We start from the raw sequence: 14,668 nt of genomic DNA on the forward strand, positions 1-14,668 counted from the left end.
TAGAAAAAAAACATATTGCGTGAGATAACCCAGACCCAGAAAGACAAATATAGTATGTACTCATTCATAAGTGTCTTTTAGACATAAAGCAAAGAAAAACCAACCTACAATTTACAATCCCACAGAACCTAGACAAAAGGATCCTAAGAGAGACATACATGGATCTACAGAGGAAGGAGACAAAGACAAGACATTCTGAGCAAATTGGGGGGTCACAGGAGAGAGTAGAAAAGGAGAGGGAGGGAAGGGAAGGGAGTAGAGAAAAAGTATAGCTCAATAAAAACAATACAAAAAAAAGTAAAAAAAAAATCACACTTCGATTCTATTAGGATAATAGACACCTTTCTAGCATGTACTGGCTTTTTGGGAACCTATTCTCTTTGGATGGATACCTTGCTCAGCATAGATATAGTAGGGAGGGCCTTCCCCAAAGCACTGTGCCTTACCCTCTCTGAGGATTGGATGGGGACAGGGTGAAAGGGTTTGTGGAGAGGATCGGGAGGAGGGGAGGGAGTGGGAACTTAGATTGGTATATATAATGAAAAAGATAGATTGTTTCCTTTTTTAAAAAAAATAATTTTTTTTAAAGGAGAGGCACCTTTCCTTTTTTTTTTTTTTTTTTTTTTTTTTTTTTGGTAAAAGACACCTTTCCCTAACAACTAAAATGGACTTCTTTCAACTGTCTGAATTAGAGCACTTCTTGTTGGTATAACATTACTGACACACTGCAGACCTTTTTATATCAAAAAGACACTGGATCTGGAACTGTAAAAACAAAAGTTTTAATGCTTGTGGTGTTTGCAAGAAAATTCTTGATAACACTGATGACAAGTTTTGTTTTGTTTTGTTTTTTTCAGGTAGAATTAGTTATTTCAAGTAATTTCGAACACTTTACTCTGAAACACCTCTAGGAAAGTGGGACATCAATTAAACTGTAGTTCTGATAATCCAGTATGTAGGGCATTGAAGCAATTTCTTTCACCAAATATAATTTCAGATAAAAAAATTCTTCATAGCATTACTTAACAGCTATGGTAAAACATAAGTCATTTTTAAGAATTCTCAGTGCTATAAATCACATAAAAATATTTCCAGATGATTTTAACTCTTTTATGCAAATTGTCAGTTTTATAGTACAGAAAAATTTTCAATATATTTATGAGTAAAAGGGTGGAAAGAAATTGAATTTACCTTTTGGAACGTAGACACAGGTGAAATAGCAAACATGTTTCCCTCTCCAAACACCTCTGCCCAATTCCTCTGAGATACTTTCATTCTGTTTTTAAAGTGGTATTCATTATCAGGATTGAAAGCCTAGATTCAAGGAGAACAGGAAAGCATTACCTATTTTTATAGCAACATATTAGCATTAGAAAAGAAGATAAAAATAAAGCCTTTGGATCCTCCTCTGTTGCAGAACACTGGCAAAACTTGGGCTCTGGGTAGTTGAGGAGTGAATGACTGGCATGGTGCTAGCAGGGTGAAAGGTCTGACTTCAGGCAACACCAGCATCCCTGAGAGGCAAGAGCTGCCTCGGGTAGTCAGACTACAGAAAGGGAGACCATGAAGTTGAGGAGAAAGCTGAAGAAAAGGCACAACCCTCTGTAAATGTGTTTAAAATGGGACTAGTTGGAGTCATCAGGGAAAGCTTCTGAAAGTTTGTTAAAACTAGAGAAGCATTTCTTCCGAACACAATGCTTGCTCTGCTTTTAAGCTAAAAGGCAAGGACTCTGGTGGCTAAGTTCATATTGTTCATAATAAATTATCATTTGTTATTAATTACAAGTGGAAGAATAGCAAATCATCATCAAGTAAATCAAAACAAAGAGACTAGCACTTCATTTTCAAGATACTATACCATTGTAAGCACGCCTAGAAGACCAATAGGAATTGGATCCTGTTTTATTCTCTCTGCAACCAATTCTATCAGTAGCATCAACATGTTGTAGATTCCTTCATGAATTTCAGTACCCCACTTGTGAACAGCACTTGATGTCAGAAGCTACAAAAAGAAAGGGAGAATCTAGAGTTTCACTTGGAAAATAGATAAGAAACACAGTTTATCAAGTAAATTTCAAGTGACCAAAATACCCTTTTGAATGCAGATGGCTTTAAGACCAGTAATCAAGATCCAGTTTCCTTAGCATCTCAAAGTCAGTACAAAGTTTTGTTTTGAACTTTAATTTCTTTATCTCAAAACAGCTTGTTCAAAAGCATTCTTTTTTTCATGGTCTCTCTATGTAGTCCTGGCTGTCCTAGAACTCACTATGTAGACCAGGCTGATCTCAAAGTCAAAGAGATCTACCTGCTTCTGTCTCTTGAGTGCTGGGACTAAAGACATGCTCACTCATGTCCAGGATTAAAAAGACAAATTTTAATTTGCTCTTCTGTTCTTTGTTAGATTAAGTAACACACTCAAGCATAAGTGGAAACTACTGGTTCCTAACTGTTGTGATCTTCAACAAAGTTTCGAATTCTCAGAGACACTGTTTTTATTATTATATTACAAATAATAAAAACATCCCTAATGAGTGATGTTTCTGCTCATCTCACTCAAATGGAACAAAGATCACAAGATTTAACAAACATGGAAACACTTTATAAATGTAAGGTATTATAAAATGTCGATAAGTTGTCAATATTAATCAATGGAACTGGAATCTAAGATATAGATGATGTTTCAAGAATTCGGACATATATTTAATTCACATTTTTTCACATCTCAGAAAATGGACTGTATCTTCCCATTGGTTGGCTAAACGATAACCCTCAACATGAACAAATTATAAATAGTTAATTTGCTGGACCTTTATTTCCTTTTTTGGCATGTGCAAAAGTAATAGTTAACTTTTTAAATGGCTAAGGAAATGTAAAACAGCTCAAAATAATAAGATATTGCAATCTACTGTTTTTAGGCATAAATATCAAATATAAAACAATGGTTTATCATATAATCAGACCATTTCTTAGATTCATTAAAAATAAGAGAAACTGGATCCTTCAACTCTTCAGTCCTCAGAATGTCTAGTTCAAGACTAACTGCCAGATCAGGGAATGAAAAAAACCAAGGACTGCCCTTAAATGTCTAGAATGGCTCCATGGGTGTTTGTTTGTTTAGTTATAGTGCTTTTTTTTTTCATTGTTGATGTTTTGGGGACCTGGTGTTTGACTTTTGAGATTGGGTGTATCAGGTCATGATAGCCTCCAACTCCAACTTAGCTTCCCGAATGCTGGAGTTACAGATGTGTGCCACCAAGCTCTCCCTAGTTCCATGTTTCTGGAAGATTTTCCTTTAGAAGGAAAATACTGTGCAATAAAAACTAACTTTGGTCACACTGAAACCTGAAAGAAAAAAAAAGCAGCCTGGACAAACCCAGATTTCAGTAGTTACAGAGAGTGACTTCAGCTCTACATTTTCAAAACACCAACCACTTTCACTATTGGTTCAAATGAGCAAAAATCCAAAGACTACGTCTATATAAACTGGTGAGGCATTATTTTTTTCCCCAAGATTGGCTATATAGTGCTCCTATACCTAAAAATTACACATTAAAATGAAGCACTGATAACAAAGTCCCATGTGATTTCAACATTAAAATATACCACTCTATTGTCATCTTTTCATTCTGAACATGAAGTTCTTCTACCATATAGAAGAGAGACAAGCAGCACCTTGCATAGAAGACAGGCATGTAGCCAACCGGAACTGCATTTCCTCTGGCAGAAGAAGTTGGCTAGAAGGTGAAAGGTCAAGACTACAGAAGGAACAACAAAGTCCCTTTCCAGTCCCTTCTCCAGGCTATCAGCACCCTATCATCTAGAAACACTAGAGGCAGGAAAGCCTCACACTAGGAAGTACTAGAGGAAGCAGCACCAAGTGGATTAAATCTTGCCAAGTTTTATGGAAGCACACACAACTTTACAACTCCTTTGACGTACTCAAAGAAAGCACGCCTAATGTTAGGGAGGAGAGCCTTCTCTGTAGTTTTAAACCATGAGAAAATTTAACTTTTGGGAATTCATACAATAGAATCACACAATTCAGCATATCTGTGCTTATGATTTCAGACAAAAAACAACCAACCAGATTTGACTGTTCATTAAAGTGCCATTATCAGCTAAGGGCATAATACAACAGCTCTCCCAAGCAGCTCTGTTCTGAGTTAGATTATTACACACTGAATATGAAACTCACTACAGAACTTTCTGGATCTGAAGCTCCTTGACCAAAAGTTTGTTTTATTTCTTAAAGATCTGTTGAATGTTTTATTTATGTGCATGTGTGTGTCTGTGTATATGTATGTATATCTGTAGATGTGTGTGGGTGCCTGTGGAGGCCAGAAGAGGATGTCATGTCCCCTGGAGCTAGAGTTACAAATATCTGCCTGACGTGGGTGCTAGGAACCAAACTCTGGTCCTCTGCAAGAGCAGCAAGAGCATTTAGCAGCTGAGCAAACTCTGGCTCCTAAAGGTTGTTTTTAAACTATTAAGATATTTCCCATGACTAAATAAACATGCATTTCTTTCTCTGTAAACATGATCATACTATGACACATGTCAATGTATGCTAAGGAAGTCTGCTACTTTTAAAGTTATTATATATTAAGAGCATGTTCTATTCAAAATTATAAAATGGGGAACAAATTCATCTAAAGACAGACCTTAATTTAAATAATCTCCACCCAAATGATATCTTAAAAGAGATTTATCCCTTTCTTTCAATGATTAAACCATTTTTGTTTCTTAAATTAATATTGTTATTATTTAAGCCTTGAATCAGGGAATGTTTATACCAAAGTGCAGATAGGAATAACTGTTTTACAAATAGATCATTTGTGTCATCGAGTTTTAAGATAAATACAAACTTCATCCATCTGTAGGTCTAGTGACTTAACTTGCTTATTAGACAAAAACGAATGCAAAACCCTAAGTACAAGACACTGGAACACTCATTCATCTATTTAGCTAAGGGCACGAGCACTTGTTTTTCTGCTAGGGAAGCAGCAATGTCTACAGTATAGTCCTTTCTCTTGTGAGGAATAAGACTCAGGTCCTGAACTGAGAAATTAGGCTGAGTCAGACTGCTTTTTAGAAATGCTAGCCTGTGGTCTCCTACTTGCATTTTGAAGAACACTGTTGTCTGAGACATGTGACAGAATGAGGAACACACCTATCACCCTGGTTTTGACAAGAGATGTTCTCATTCGTGTCATTTTTTTTTTTTCAGGAAGAACAAACTTTCAGTAGTTTAAAATACATTTTCATCTTGGTAAAACAATAAGCATAAAGATGCCTGCACCTTAGGTGTGTGGGGGGCTTGTGTTGTAACTTGGTTCTATAACTGCATTTTGATTGGTTTACTGTAATGGTCTCCATCTGCTGCAAGGAGACGTTGCCTTGTGAAGGTGTGAAGACTGCACTCACCTGTAGGTCTAAGAACAAATATGTAGAATGTAGTTAGGGATAATGCTGGCTTAGTAAAGCAGTAGTTGTAGGTTCTCCTCTAAGAACCATGATATCACTAGCTCTGGATATCTGGCTAGGTTTCCAGGACCAGGCATATCTCTCTTGAGAATTAGAGTATTGTTGGTTACCATCAAGGTACATGAACAACTACTGCAACCCTTAGGGTTATAATGCCATGCTGGTCATTGTTGTGGTTTATAAGTATCATAGCTGATTGCTTCCCTCCTTAGGAAGCTTGCATGGAGCCTTCCACTGGAATAAGAGCTAGTCTTTAGGGAAGAGGCATTCAGGGGGCCTTTGAGCCCTGTATCTGAAGTACATAGTGTTTTCTTCAGTAGGGACTTAGCTCCATCTGTGTAGGATGCTACCTACCAAGGGTAACAGAATAGCCTATGATGTTTTGAACAACCCTGGGTTTCTCATGTCTGGTGTTGGGATTTCTGTTAGATTGTCGAGGGCTTTTGAGGGGAGCACTGTCAACTCAGATGGCAAATTATCATTTAAATTATATATGCATAGTGATATACCAATGCCTGTCTATTACAATTTGTTTTGTAGGTTGAGAGTTAATGGTATGATTCCTTATATACTTTTCAGACATCCTTACTCTCTTCCCTCTTTCTTCGATATCTCTTTCCTCCACCTCTCTAATTAGAGGGGTCAGAAAGATTCTAAGAGTCAGTGAACAGGGAGATTGCTGTAAGACTGTGTCTCCTAGAAATGTCAGAAGTTACACCATACAGTCTCACCATGTGGCTGCATAAACTTGAGCTGAACCAGGCTGGCGACAATAGACAAACAAACGTGAAGAAGGTGGAAACTCACAAGGCTGCAACCCTACACAAAGACTACAGACAACTACAGAATGCTAAGAGCAGGAGAAATAAGTCTTCACCAGGGAACAGCACATTAATTGGTTACCTAGTACCAAATGGTCATATAGACTGAGCAAATCCGTCTGTCCGTCCGTCCATCCATCCAGCTACACACATACATATGTATATAATAATTTAAAAAAGAGGCCATGAATTTGAAAGAAATCAAGGGGGAAGTACACGAGTGGGTTTGGATAAAGTATAAGGGAGATTTGGAGGGAAGAAAAAATAAGGGAAATGACATAATTATATTATAATCTCAAAAAATTAGAATTAAAAAAATGAAGTAGCTCCTATTTGTGTAATGAATACTAAATATTCTAAATGCCACAACCTTTATTTTACTAAGCTACATAATTTCCTATTATAATTAAATTAATCTATTCTTTAACCATTAAATATTAGGAAGTAAGAGTTAGCCAAAGGTAAATATAAGTAAATTACTGGTAACTTTCAAATTCAAAGCTAATTTCATATTAGAAAATTCCTCAGTTGAAGAAGATTCATGAACTGATTTTATGTATAAACATCTAAAACTAAAACCATAAGTTAGGCCACCTCTGCTTCTACTAGCAATCAAATCAGCACATTTCCTTACCTTCTTAAATGCCTCAGGCATACACCGCTCCATAAATCTTTTGCAGTTCTCATCAGACTCTGAAAGACCTTGGTTAGATAAATAAGAGGATATGATTTATGTAGATTTAAAGTGCTTTTTGTAGACACTGTATGTTTATTCAAATTCAATCATAAAAATCTTTATCACAAAATCGTGTTTCTTAAGCAATTATTAAAAGCAGATGCAGACATTTGCTATAGTAGCAAGCTGAGAAATAATCATGGCATTCAACTAGACACTAATTAAAACTGAAATGGATGGTCTTATGTCTCCATGGCACAATAACTTGTGTGACGTGATGAGATAAAACAGCAGCAGTTACTTTCTAGTCATTAATTGCCTAAACAGCTATTTATAAAAGCACAGATATTTGAAACAAATGCCCAAGTTACTCTGTTCTAAAGCACATAGATGAACTCTATGTAAATAAAACAAAGAACTGTGTCTGGCACAACACATACAGCAAGTAATGAGTGCTAAGTGATTGGAAGAACCTACTGTAAAAGTTATTCATAGGAAGAATACATTGCTTTTTAAATTTCTGTTTACATTTATTTCCTGTGGGGGTGGAGTGATGCACGTATACGGAGGTTGGGGGGAAACTTATGGGAATAGGTTTTCTCCTTCCACCATGTGGGTCTTGGGATTTGAACTGAGGTTGTTAGATTTGGAGGGCGTTTACCCACTGAGACAACTATCTCCCTTGGGTCCGAAATGCTTTTCTCTCTTAAACTTAGTAATGAATTTTATCATTGGGAATACTGATAAGCAGTTCTATTTTTCAGAACTCCTGCCTAGCATCCTAACAGACTCCTAAGAAATGCCAGTGTTGGGAAATCAATACTAAATGTACCATAGATGTCTGTTGGGGACTAAATCCAAGACTTGTCAAAATATTTCTTTTGATGCATCTTACATTTAATCATGCTTAGTAAACTATGCATTCTTTCTGTCTCCTTTGCCCCTTTCTTCCCTTTCTCAGGGACCTGGCCTCACATATGCTAATGAAGTACACTATCAGAATTCTTCCTGTTTTTTTTTTAATTTAAAAAAAATTAAATTAAAAAAAAAACAACCCTGAATTGAGCCCAATTGAAAGTGCTCCAAGTTTCTAGGGAGAAGTTAATTTTAGCCTCACAAAGCTCTTCAATTGTATTACATATAATCTTATACTCTACTAGAATTCAAAACAAACAGCTGATTTAGTTAAAGCTCTTACCCCACAGGGAATGACAGAGACCGAGAAAATAAATGATCTGATCAAAATCACACAGACAACAGCAAACACAAAGATGAAATTTGTCCCATAACAACATCTGAGGTATGAAAGTGAAATCTTACCAAGTCTTGCTAAGTACGTAGATGCCAACAGACATTTGCCTAGTGATTCTTCTCGCTTGTATGGGATAGACCAATGATCAGTCAAAACGCGGCTTTCCAATTCATACAAATTTGTTGTAGGGAATTCAATTCCTTCCCCTGAGCAATTTCCATTTTCATCATTCTTCTGAGAAAAAGGAATGAGTATAAAACAAATATTCCAGTTAGTGGCCTCTCCAAATACTCAGAATTTAACATGGAACAGACACTTGGTCCATGGTAATTATGCATACCAATAGTGTGGACTCCTCTTTCTAAAAACGACAATTTCACCAAGCAGCAGAAATTCTCAACTTATCATTCTGATATCGCCTCTCCCTCTCAAAGATTATCATTCTCTTCAAAAATAAATTTCCATTTTCTCATTATAAAATATTAAAACTACCACCATTGTCAGCCACACTGCTTAACTTTTCTAACATCGAGGATAAGTTGGAGGGAGGCATCTAATCTATTTTAATCTCCCTGTCTGACAAAAATTACTACTAATGCCACAATTGGGATCTCAGAGTCCTTACTCCCCAAAATGACTGCTCTTACGGTCATGACTAAACTTTACATTTACACACCGTTAAACCAATGACCATGTTTCAATCTTTACTCAAACTTCTTAGGAATAGTTGATCTGCCTAAACCTCCTCTTTTTTTAAAAAAACAAAAAACAAAAACTTAGATTTTCTTCCTTTACCCATGCCCATCTGTAGGTCTGGTTCCTCCTATTGGGCCCCTTCTTCTGTACATCCTTCCCTTCTTAGCCACCAACTATGTGAATCCCTCAAGTCTCAGTGTGGGGCCCTCTTTTATGCCAATCTGGGTGATTTATCTGCTCTCCAAATCTCAATTATGACCCACAGATAACTCATAAACTTCTTTTGGTTTATACAGTTTTGTGTGTGTGTGTGTGTGTGTGTATGTGGATTATATGCATGTCCATGTGGGTACCCAAGGAAGATAGAAGAGGACACTGGATTCCCCTGAAGTTACAAGTTGTAGCTCATGGTCCTCCCAATGCAGGAGGCAGGAACTGAAGCCTGGTCTTTCGCAAGGGCAGTAAGTACTCTCTAACAGCTAAGCTTTCTCACCATCCTCAGATGCTTCATAAATTTCTATCCCAGCACAGATCGATCACTCTTCTGACCTGCAGGCATCTATTACAATCCAATATGTGTCCTAATCCAAATTCATGTGTTTCTCCTTAATTCCAGTCCACTTCTCTGGTTTTCCATTCTGGTAAATGGCACATCTGTCTGGCAGCAAATCAGAATCCAGGAAACCATACTTAACACTTTGTTTTCTAATCTCCATCCTCGAGAGCTATTAATTATGCCTAAATTCCTTCATTCCTTTCAGATCCAGCACCTCTGTTTCCATAGCCACCTCCTAGCCCACTTTACTCCTGAATGATTTAACATGCTTCCTAAATGGTGTGGGGAGGGGTGAGAAAGAGAAGACCCCATTTAGCTCGCCACACTGATCTTAAAAAAGCAAAAATCTAATGTTAACCCCAAAATACTTAACATCCTTACAATCAGTTCTGAAATGTTCTACAAGGCCTTGTGAATGACCGATCTCCTCTCTCCCTCTCCAACTTTCTGTACTCTAGTTTCTCTAGGACCTACCAGCTTCTTGAGAGGCATAATACACTTCTGATATCACCAATGTGCTATTCTCTTGATCAAAAGTTGACAGTTGGCCTGCCTTGAAGTTGGGTGAGGCTTTGTATTTCTGGCTTCATGTTCAAGCCTAAGTCAGGAAAAGGGAATAATCCCCTGGACTCTTTTGTTCCCAAGATGCTATGTACTGACAAATTCCAGGATAAATGAAGAGGTCACCTACATGTGCCCTGCCCTACAGCTTCACTTGGGCCCACCAGAGAGCCAGGCCTCGAAAGCCAGGGAAGGAGCTTCCAGATTCCAACTTCTGGGCACCATCAGTCTTAAGTCTTTCAGCTGAAGTCCCAGACGTCACAGGACAGACATAAACTGTTCCATAGGGAGAAGTCTAAGGCTATTTCCTGCAGAACCCATGTGCATAACTCTGTTTTATGCTACTATCTCCTAATTTATCTTTGCCCTCTTAAGCCTACTTGACTCCCAAACTACTTAATTCTTTTACAGAAGACTCTCTGAAAGTTCTAAATGAGGCTAAAATTCACCCAAAAATTTCCTCTTGCCATTCTGAAAGCCTTTCCTTAGAGCACTACTCACAGTGTAATTTGACATTTATTTATGGTCTTTTGTTGGTTTGATTTGTTTTGAGACAGAGTCTCACTAGACAGTTCTGGCTGTCCTTGAACTCACAGACATCCATCCACTTGTCTCTGCCTCCCAAATGCTGGGATTGAAGGTATCACCACCATGCCAGGCTGATTTATGAATTGTTTGCTCCCACCAAGACCAAGCCCCACGACGGCACAGACCTTACTTATTACTTACTTTTAATCATGTTTCATCTCCAGAGACTAGCGCCTAAGTCAAAGCCGGCCACAATAAATATTGTTAAAAGGAAATTAGCCCATGTAAACAAAGACACAACCCTTAACATGCCTTTAATTTTCACCAGGCTAACCTGTAAGAAAGCAATCAGAACCCAAACTGTCTAAAACCTACTAGTTTTTTAAAACCTAGTTTCAATCACTCCATAATTCACTAATTACAAATAATAAAACCATTCCATTAAAAACACTATAACCTCAATAAAGGAAAAATCCCACTATTATAAGACAGAAATGATAAAGCACAAGAAAATTATTTTCAATTCCGTACCACTAATATCTAAAGGAATCTAATAGTGTTTTCCAGGTTTAGAACTGAACTACTATGGCAGTAAGTGGAAAAGCAGAAAGGCAATTAAGTGTAAAAAAATGTAAATTGGGCAGTGAAAAATAAGGGCAGTGAGTTAAACAGATGAGAATCATAATTTAAAAAAGCTAGGCATAATGGTGCACAGCTATAATCCCAGCACTATGGAGAGAAGGTGGTGAATCTCTGAGAGTTCACAGTCATCCTGGTCTACATAGTGAGCTCCAGGATGGCCAGGGAGAGATAGAGAGACTTTGTCTTAGAGAGAGGGAGCCAGAGCAAGAGCAAGGAGAGAGACAGAGACAGAGAGAGAGATAAGGGGGAATACTATTTATGTTGTATAATACACAATCCATAAGTATTGTAAAAAAAAATTTTCTTAAAGGAACCTAACTATATGAAATCATAGATGAAATCACATAATGTACCTGAGCTGCATTGGGGAAAACTTAAAAAGACCCTCTCCAATGTCTTCAGCATTGTAGGATGAATGGTATTCTCCTCCAGTGCACAGTCAAGGCCTCACTCTAATGGGACTACACAGCTGGTCCTCAGTAGCACCAGGAATTAACACCAAGAAACCCCACCCCCATGGATGCTCAAGACTTTTATAGAAAATGGTGTTCTACTTGCATATAATCCACACATACCTTCCCATAAGCCTGAAATCATCTCTAGGTTATTTACAATACCTGATACAATGTTCATACTATATGAACATTTGTTATTTTGCATTGTTTAGAGACTAATGACAAGAAAATAAGCCTGTACAGGTTCAGTACAGACAAAATTCATTTTAAATACTTTTGGTCTGTGGATGGTTGATTCCATGGATAAGGTCACTGTTATCAAAGTGAAAAGAGCTCTGCGTGGTGGCGCACACCTTTGATCCCAGCATTTAGGAGGCAGAGATAGGTAGATTTCTGAGTTCAAGGACAACTTGGTCTACAGAAGGGAGTTCCAGGACTGCCCAGACTACATAGAGATACCCTGTTTTGGCAGGCGTAGTAAAAAAAAGAATTCTACAGAATGGGAGAAGTATTTGAAAATATGAAAAGGTACTTAATTCTAGAATACAAAAGAACTTACAACTCATTATGCAATTTTTAAAAAGGCAAAGGATTCAAGTGGACATTTCTCCAAAGAATATTGATGAATGGTACATAAAAATATATTCACCATCATTAGTCATTAGAAAAATGCAAATCAAAATTAGAAGATATTATTGTACCACAAGCCTTAGAGTAGCCAAAAATAGGTAATAGTCAGTATTAGTGAGGATGTAGAAAACTGGAACCATCATATACTGCTGAAAATATTATAAAATAGTGGTCACTTTTGCAAGACAATTTGGAACTTTCTCAAAGATCAACTGTTATTACCAAAAGGCCCAATAACTCCTCCCCTTGTTATGTATCTAAGAGAAATGGGAACATTCATACAAAAACAACACAAATGTTCACAGGAGGATTATTAAAAGTGGGAATTGTCCAAATGTGCATCAAAACTCATAATTTAAGATAATATTACAAAGTTATATCCACCAGAGGAGTATTCCCCCTAAAAATAAAGACATGGCTATTGTTACAATAGGAATGAAATTTTAAAACATTATGCTAAGTGAGAGAAGTCTGACATGTAAGTACACATACTGGACCACTCTGCTTCTATGAAATGTCCACAAGAGGCAAATCCATTGCCATACAGGACAAGTTCATGGGTGGTAGCAGAAGAAGAGGAAGGAGGGTGGTAACTGATAAAGGATATTATTGATGTTTCTCTTTTGGGTGATGAAAATATTCTGAAGTGGTTGTGATGGTATACACAGCTGTGTGCACAGATACTTTAGAGGGCAAAATTTATGGCATGTGAATTATGTCTCAATAAAATCATTAGCATAACTAATAAATTAAGAGTAGTGATTATAGTCACTCAACGAAGAATTTCAAAACAGAGTTGAACTTTATGAACTGTAATAAACTATAATGCCTATGACCATAAGACAGTTTTAAAACAGTATTTTAAAAACAGTGATTAGGGTCCAGCTAGTGAAAATAGCATGCAGTCTGCCAAGCAGTTAACATTTTTGGTTATAAAAAAGAAGGGACTAAGGAGAGTTAGGATATGTGCATATGATCAAGATATACAATATATGTGTATGAATTGTCAAAGAATAAAAGATACTCTTAAAAAGGAGAGAAAAGCTAATGCAATACATGAGTGCAGCTCCATGCTTTGAGGTAGCTGCCACCAACATGGAGACAGGAGTTTCTGAGGGAGGAAACCATGGCAGGGACCCGCATCTAGGTTGGTTTAATATTCTGAGTCATCATTGGGCCTGTTTTGGCAAAAACGAGATATTGAGCAAAAGAAAACACACAAAGGAGCTTAGAATTGTCCTACCGTAACACAGTAGGACAAAAATATGGGAGGCATTTAAGAAAAAACTCAGGATTGTAATACATTATTTTCTTATTAGACATCAAATTAAATGATAAAAGTAACAATGAATTACCACTCATTCTAAGTTGATTAGAAATACTTTACTGAAAGCTTGTTATGTTTCAGACAAGGTGCTTAATAGGAGGGAGCAGACACAAAGGCAATTCCTTCGCTTACAGAGCAGGAAACATACAAGTTGAGGAAACGGACTAAAGGTGGGGTAAGCAAGCCTAAGAACTCAGGGTCTGCTGGGCTCAGCAAAGACATTTATATTTAGTATATGGCTTCTGAAAGACATCTGGGTCTGCCTAACTTCTATATTATAAATTGCAATTAGCAATGGTCATATTAATTGCAACTCATTATTTTTCAAACATACTTGCCTGTTTGAAAAAGGCAAATTAATCAACTTAATTTGAGGCAACATCTTAACTGGGGACTGAGTAAAAAACAATTACTTGACATATACAAATAAGCTTCTAAAACAATATCATAACTTTAGTATTTATTTAAGAAGCCATCTTTGTGGAGTTAAAAATGAAACGACAGACGGCTCCAGAACTTCCCAAGAGTGTGTTATTACGAGTCAACACCCCTTTGATGAAGATGTGAACAAAATCTACTTGGGGAGATCCTGACGCCTGCTAGTAAAGAGATAAGCTTCCACCTGACCATTTACTGAAACACATATGAAGATTACTTGTATGAATGGAGAAAAGACTGAAAATGTTGCTCAAAGTTTATTTTAATATTAAGTTCGTTTTTTAAAAAAGATGTATTTATTTTGCATCCAATGTTACACTGGCATGAACAAGTCAGAAGAGGGCAGCAGGTCTCATTATAGATGGTTGTGAGTCACCATGTGGCTGCTGAGAATTGAACTCAGAACCTCTGGAAGAGCAGCCTGAGCTTTTAACCTCCGAGCCATCTCTTTAGCCCCTTAAATTCATTTATTAAGCTATCCTATTAACAAGCAATGTAGAAAAAAAAACTTCCAAATTTCTAACCACATATAGAAAAGTGGCAAAAGTTTTCTATTACTTTAAATAATTTATCTATAACTTAAAGACTACTACATGTCAATG

At 37.0% G+C, this 14,668-nt stretch overlaps 1 protein-coding gene across 3 annotated transcripts in view; it reads right to left on the reverse strand.

Moving 5' to 3' along the window:
• Positions 1–14,668, reverse strand: part of Usp24 (ubiquitin specific peptidase 24) — a 138,713-nt gene that overhangs the window by 103,978 nt on the left and 20,067 nt on the right. For 2 of the 3 annotated variants that reach the window (XM_085686351.2, XM_085686348.2), the window contains exons 2-5: positions 8,302–8,467; positions 6,940–7,007; positions 1,859–2,002; positions 1,192–1,314 (exon numbers count right to left, since the gene is read on the reverse strand). In XM_085686351.2, the coding sequence (XP_085542477.1) occupies positions 1,192–1,314; positions 1,859–2,002; positions 6,940–7,007; positions 8,302–8,467 (501 nt within the window). The remainder of the gene's footprint in view (positions 1–1,191; positions 1,315–1,858; positions 2,003–6,939; positions 7,008–8,301; positions 8,468–14,668) is intronic. The other variant, XM_085686349.2, reaches the window with a different exon arrangement.

This window comes from Myodes glareolus, chromosome 3 (assembly GCF_982192425.1).
Source record: "Myodes glareolus chromosome 3, mMyoGla1.1, whole genome shotgun sequence".
Taxonomy (NCBI): domain Eukaryota; kingdom Metazoa; phylum Chordata; class Mammalia; order Rodentia; family Cricetidae; genus Myodes; species Myodes glareolus.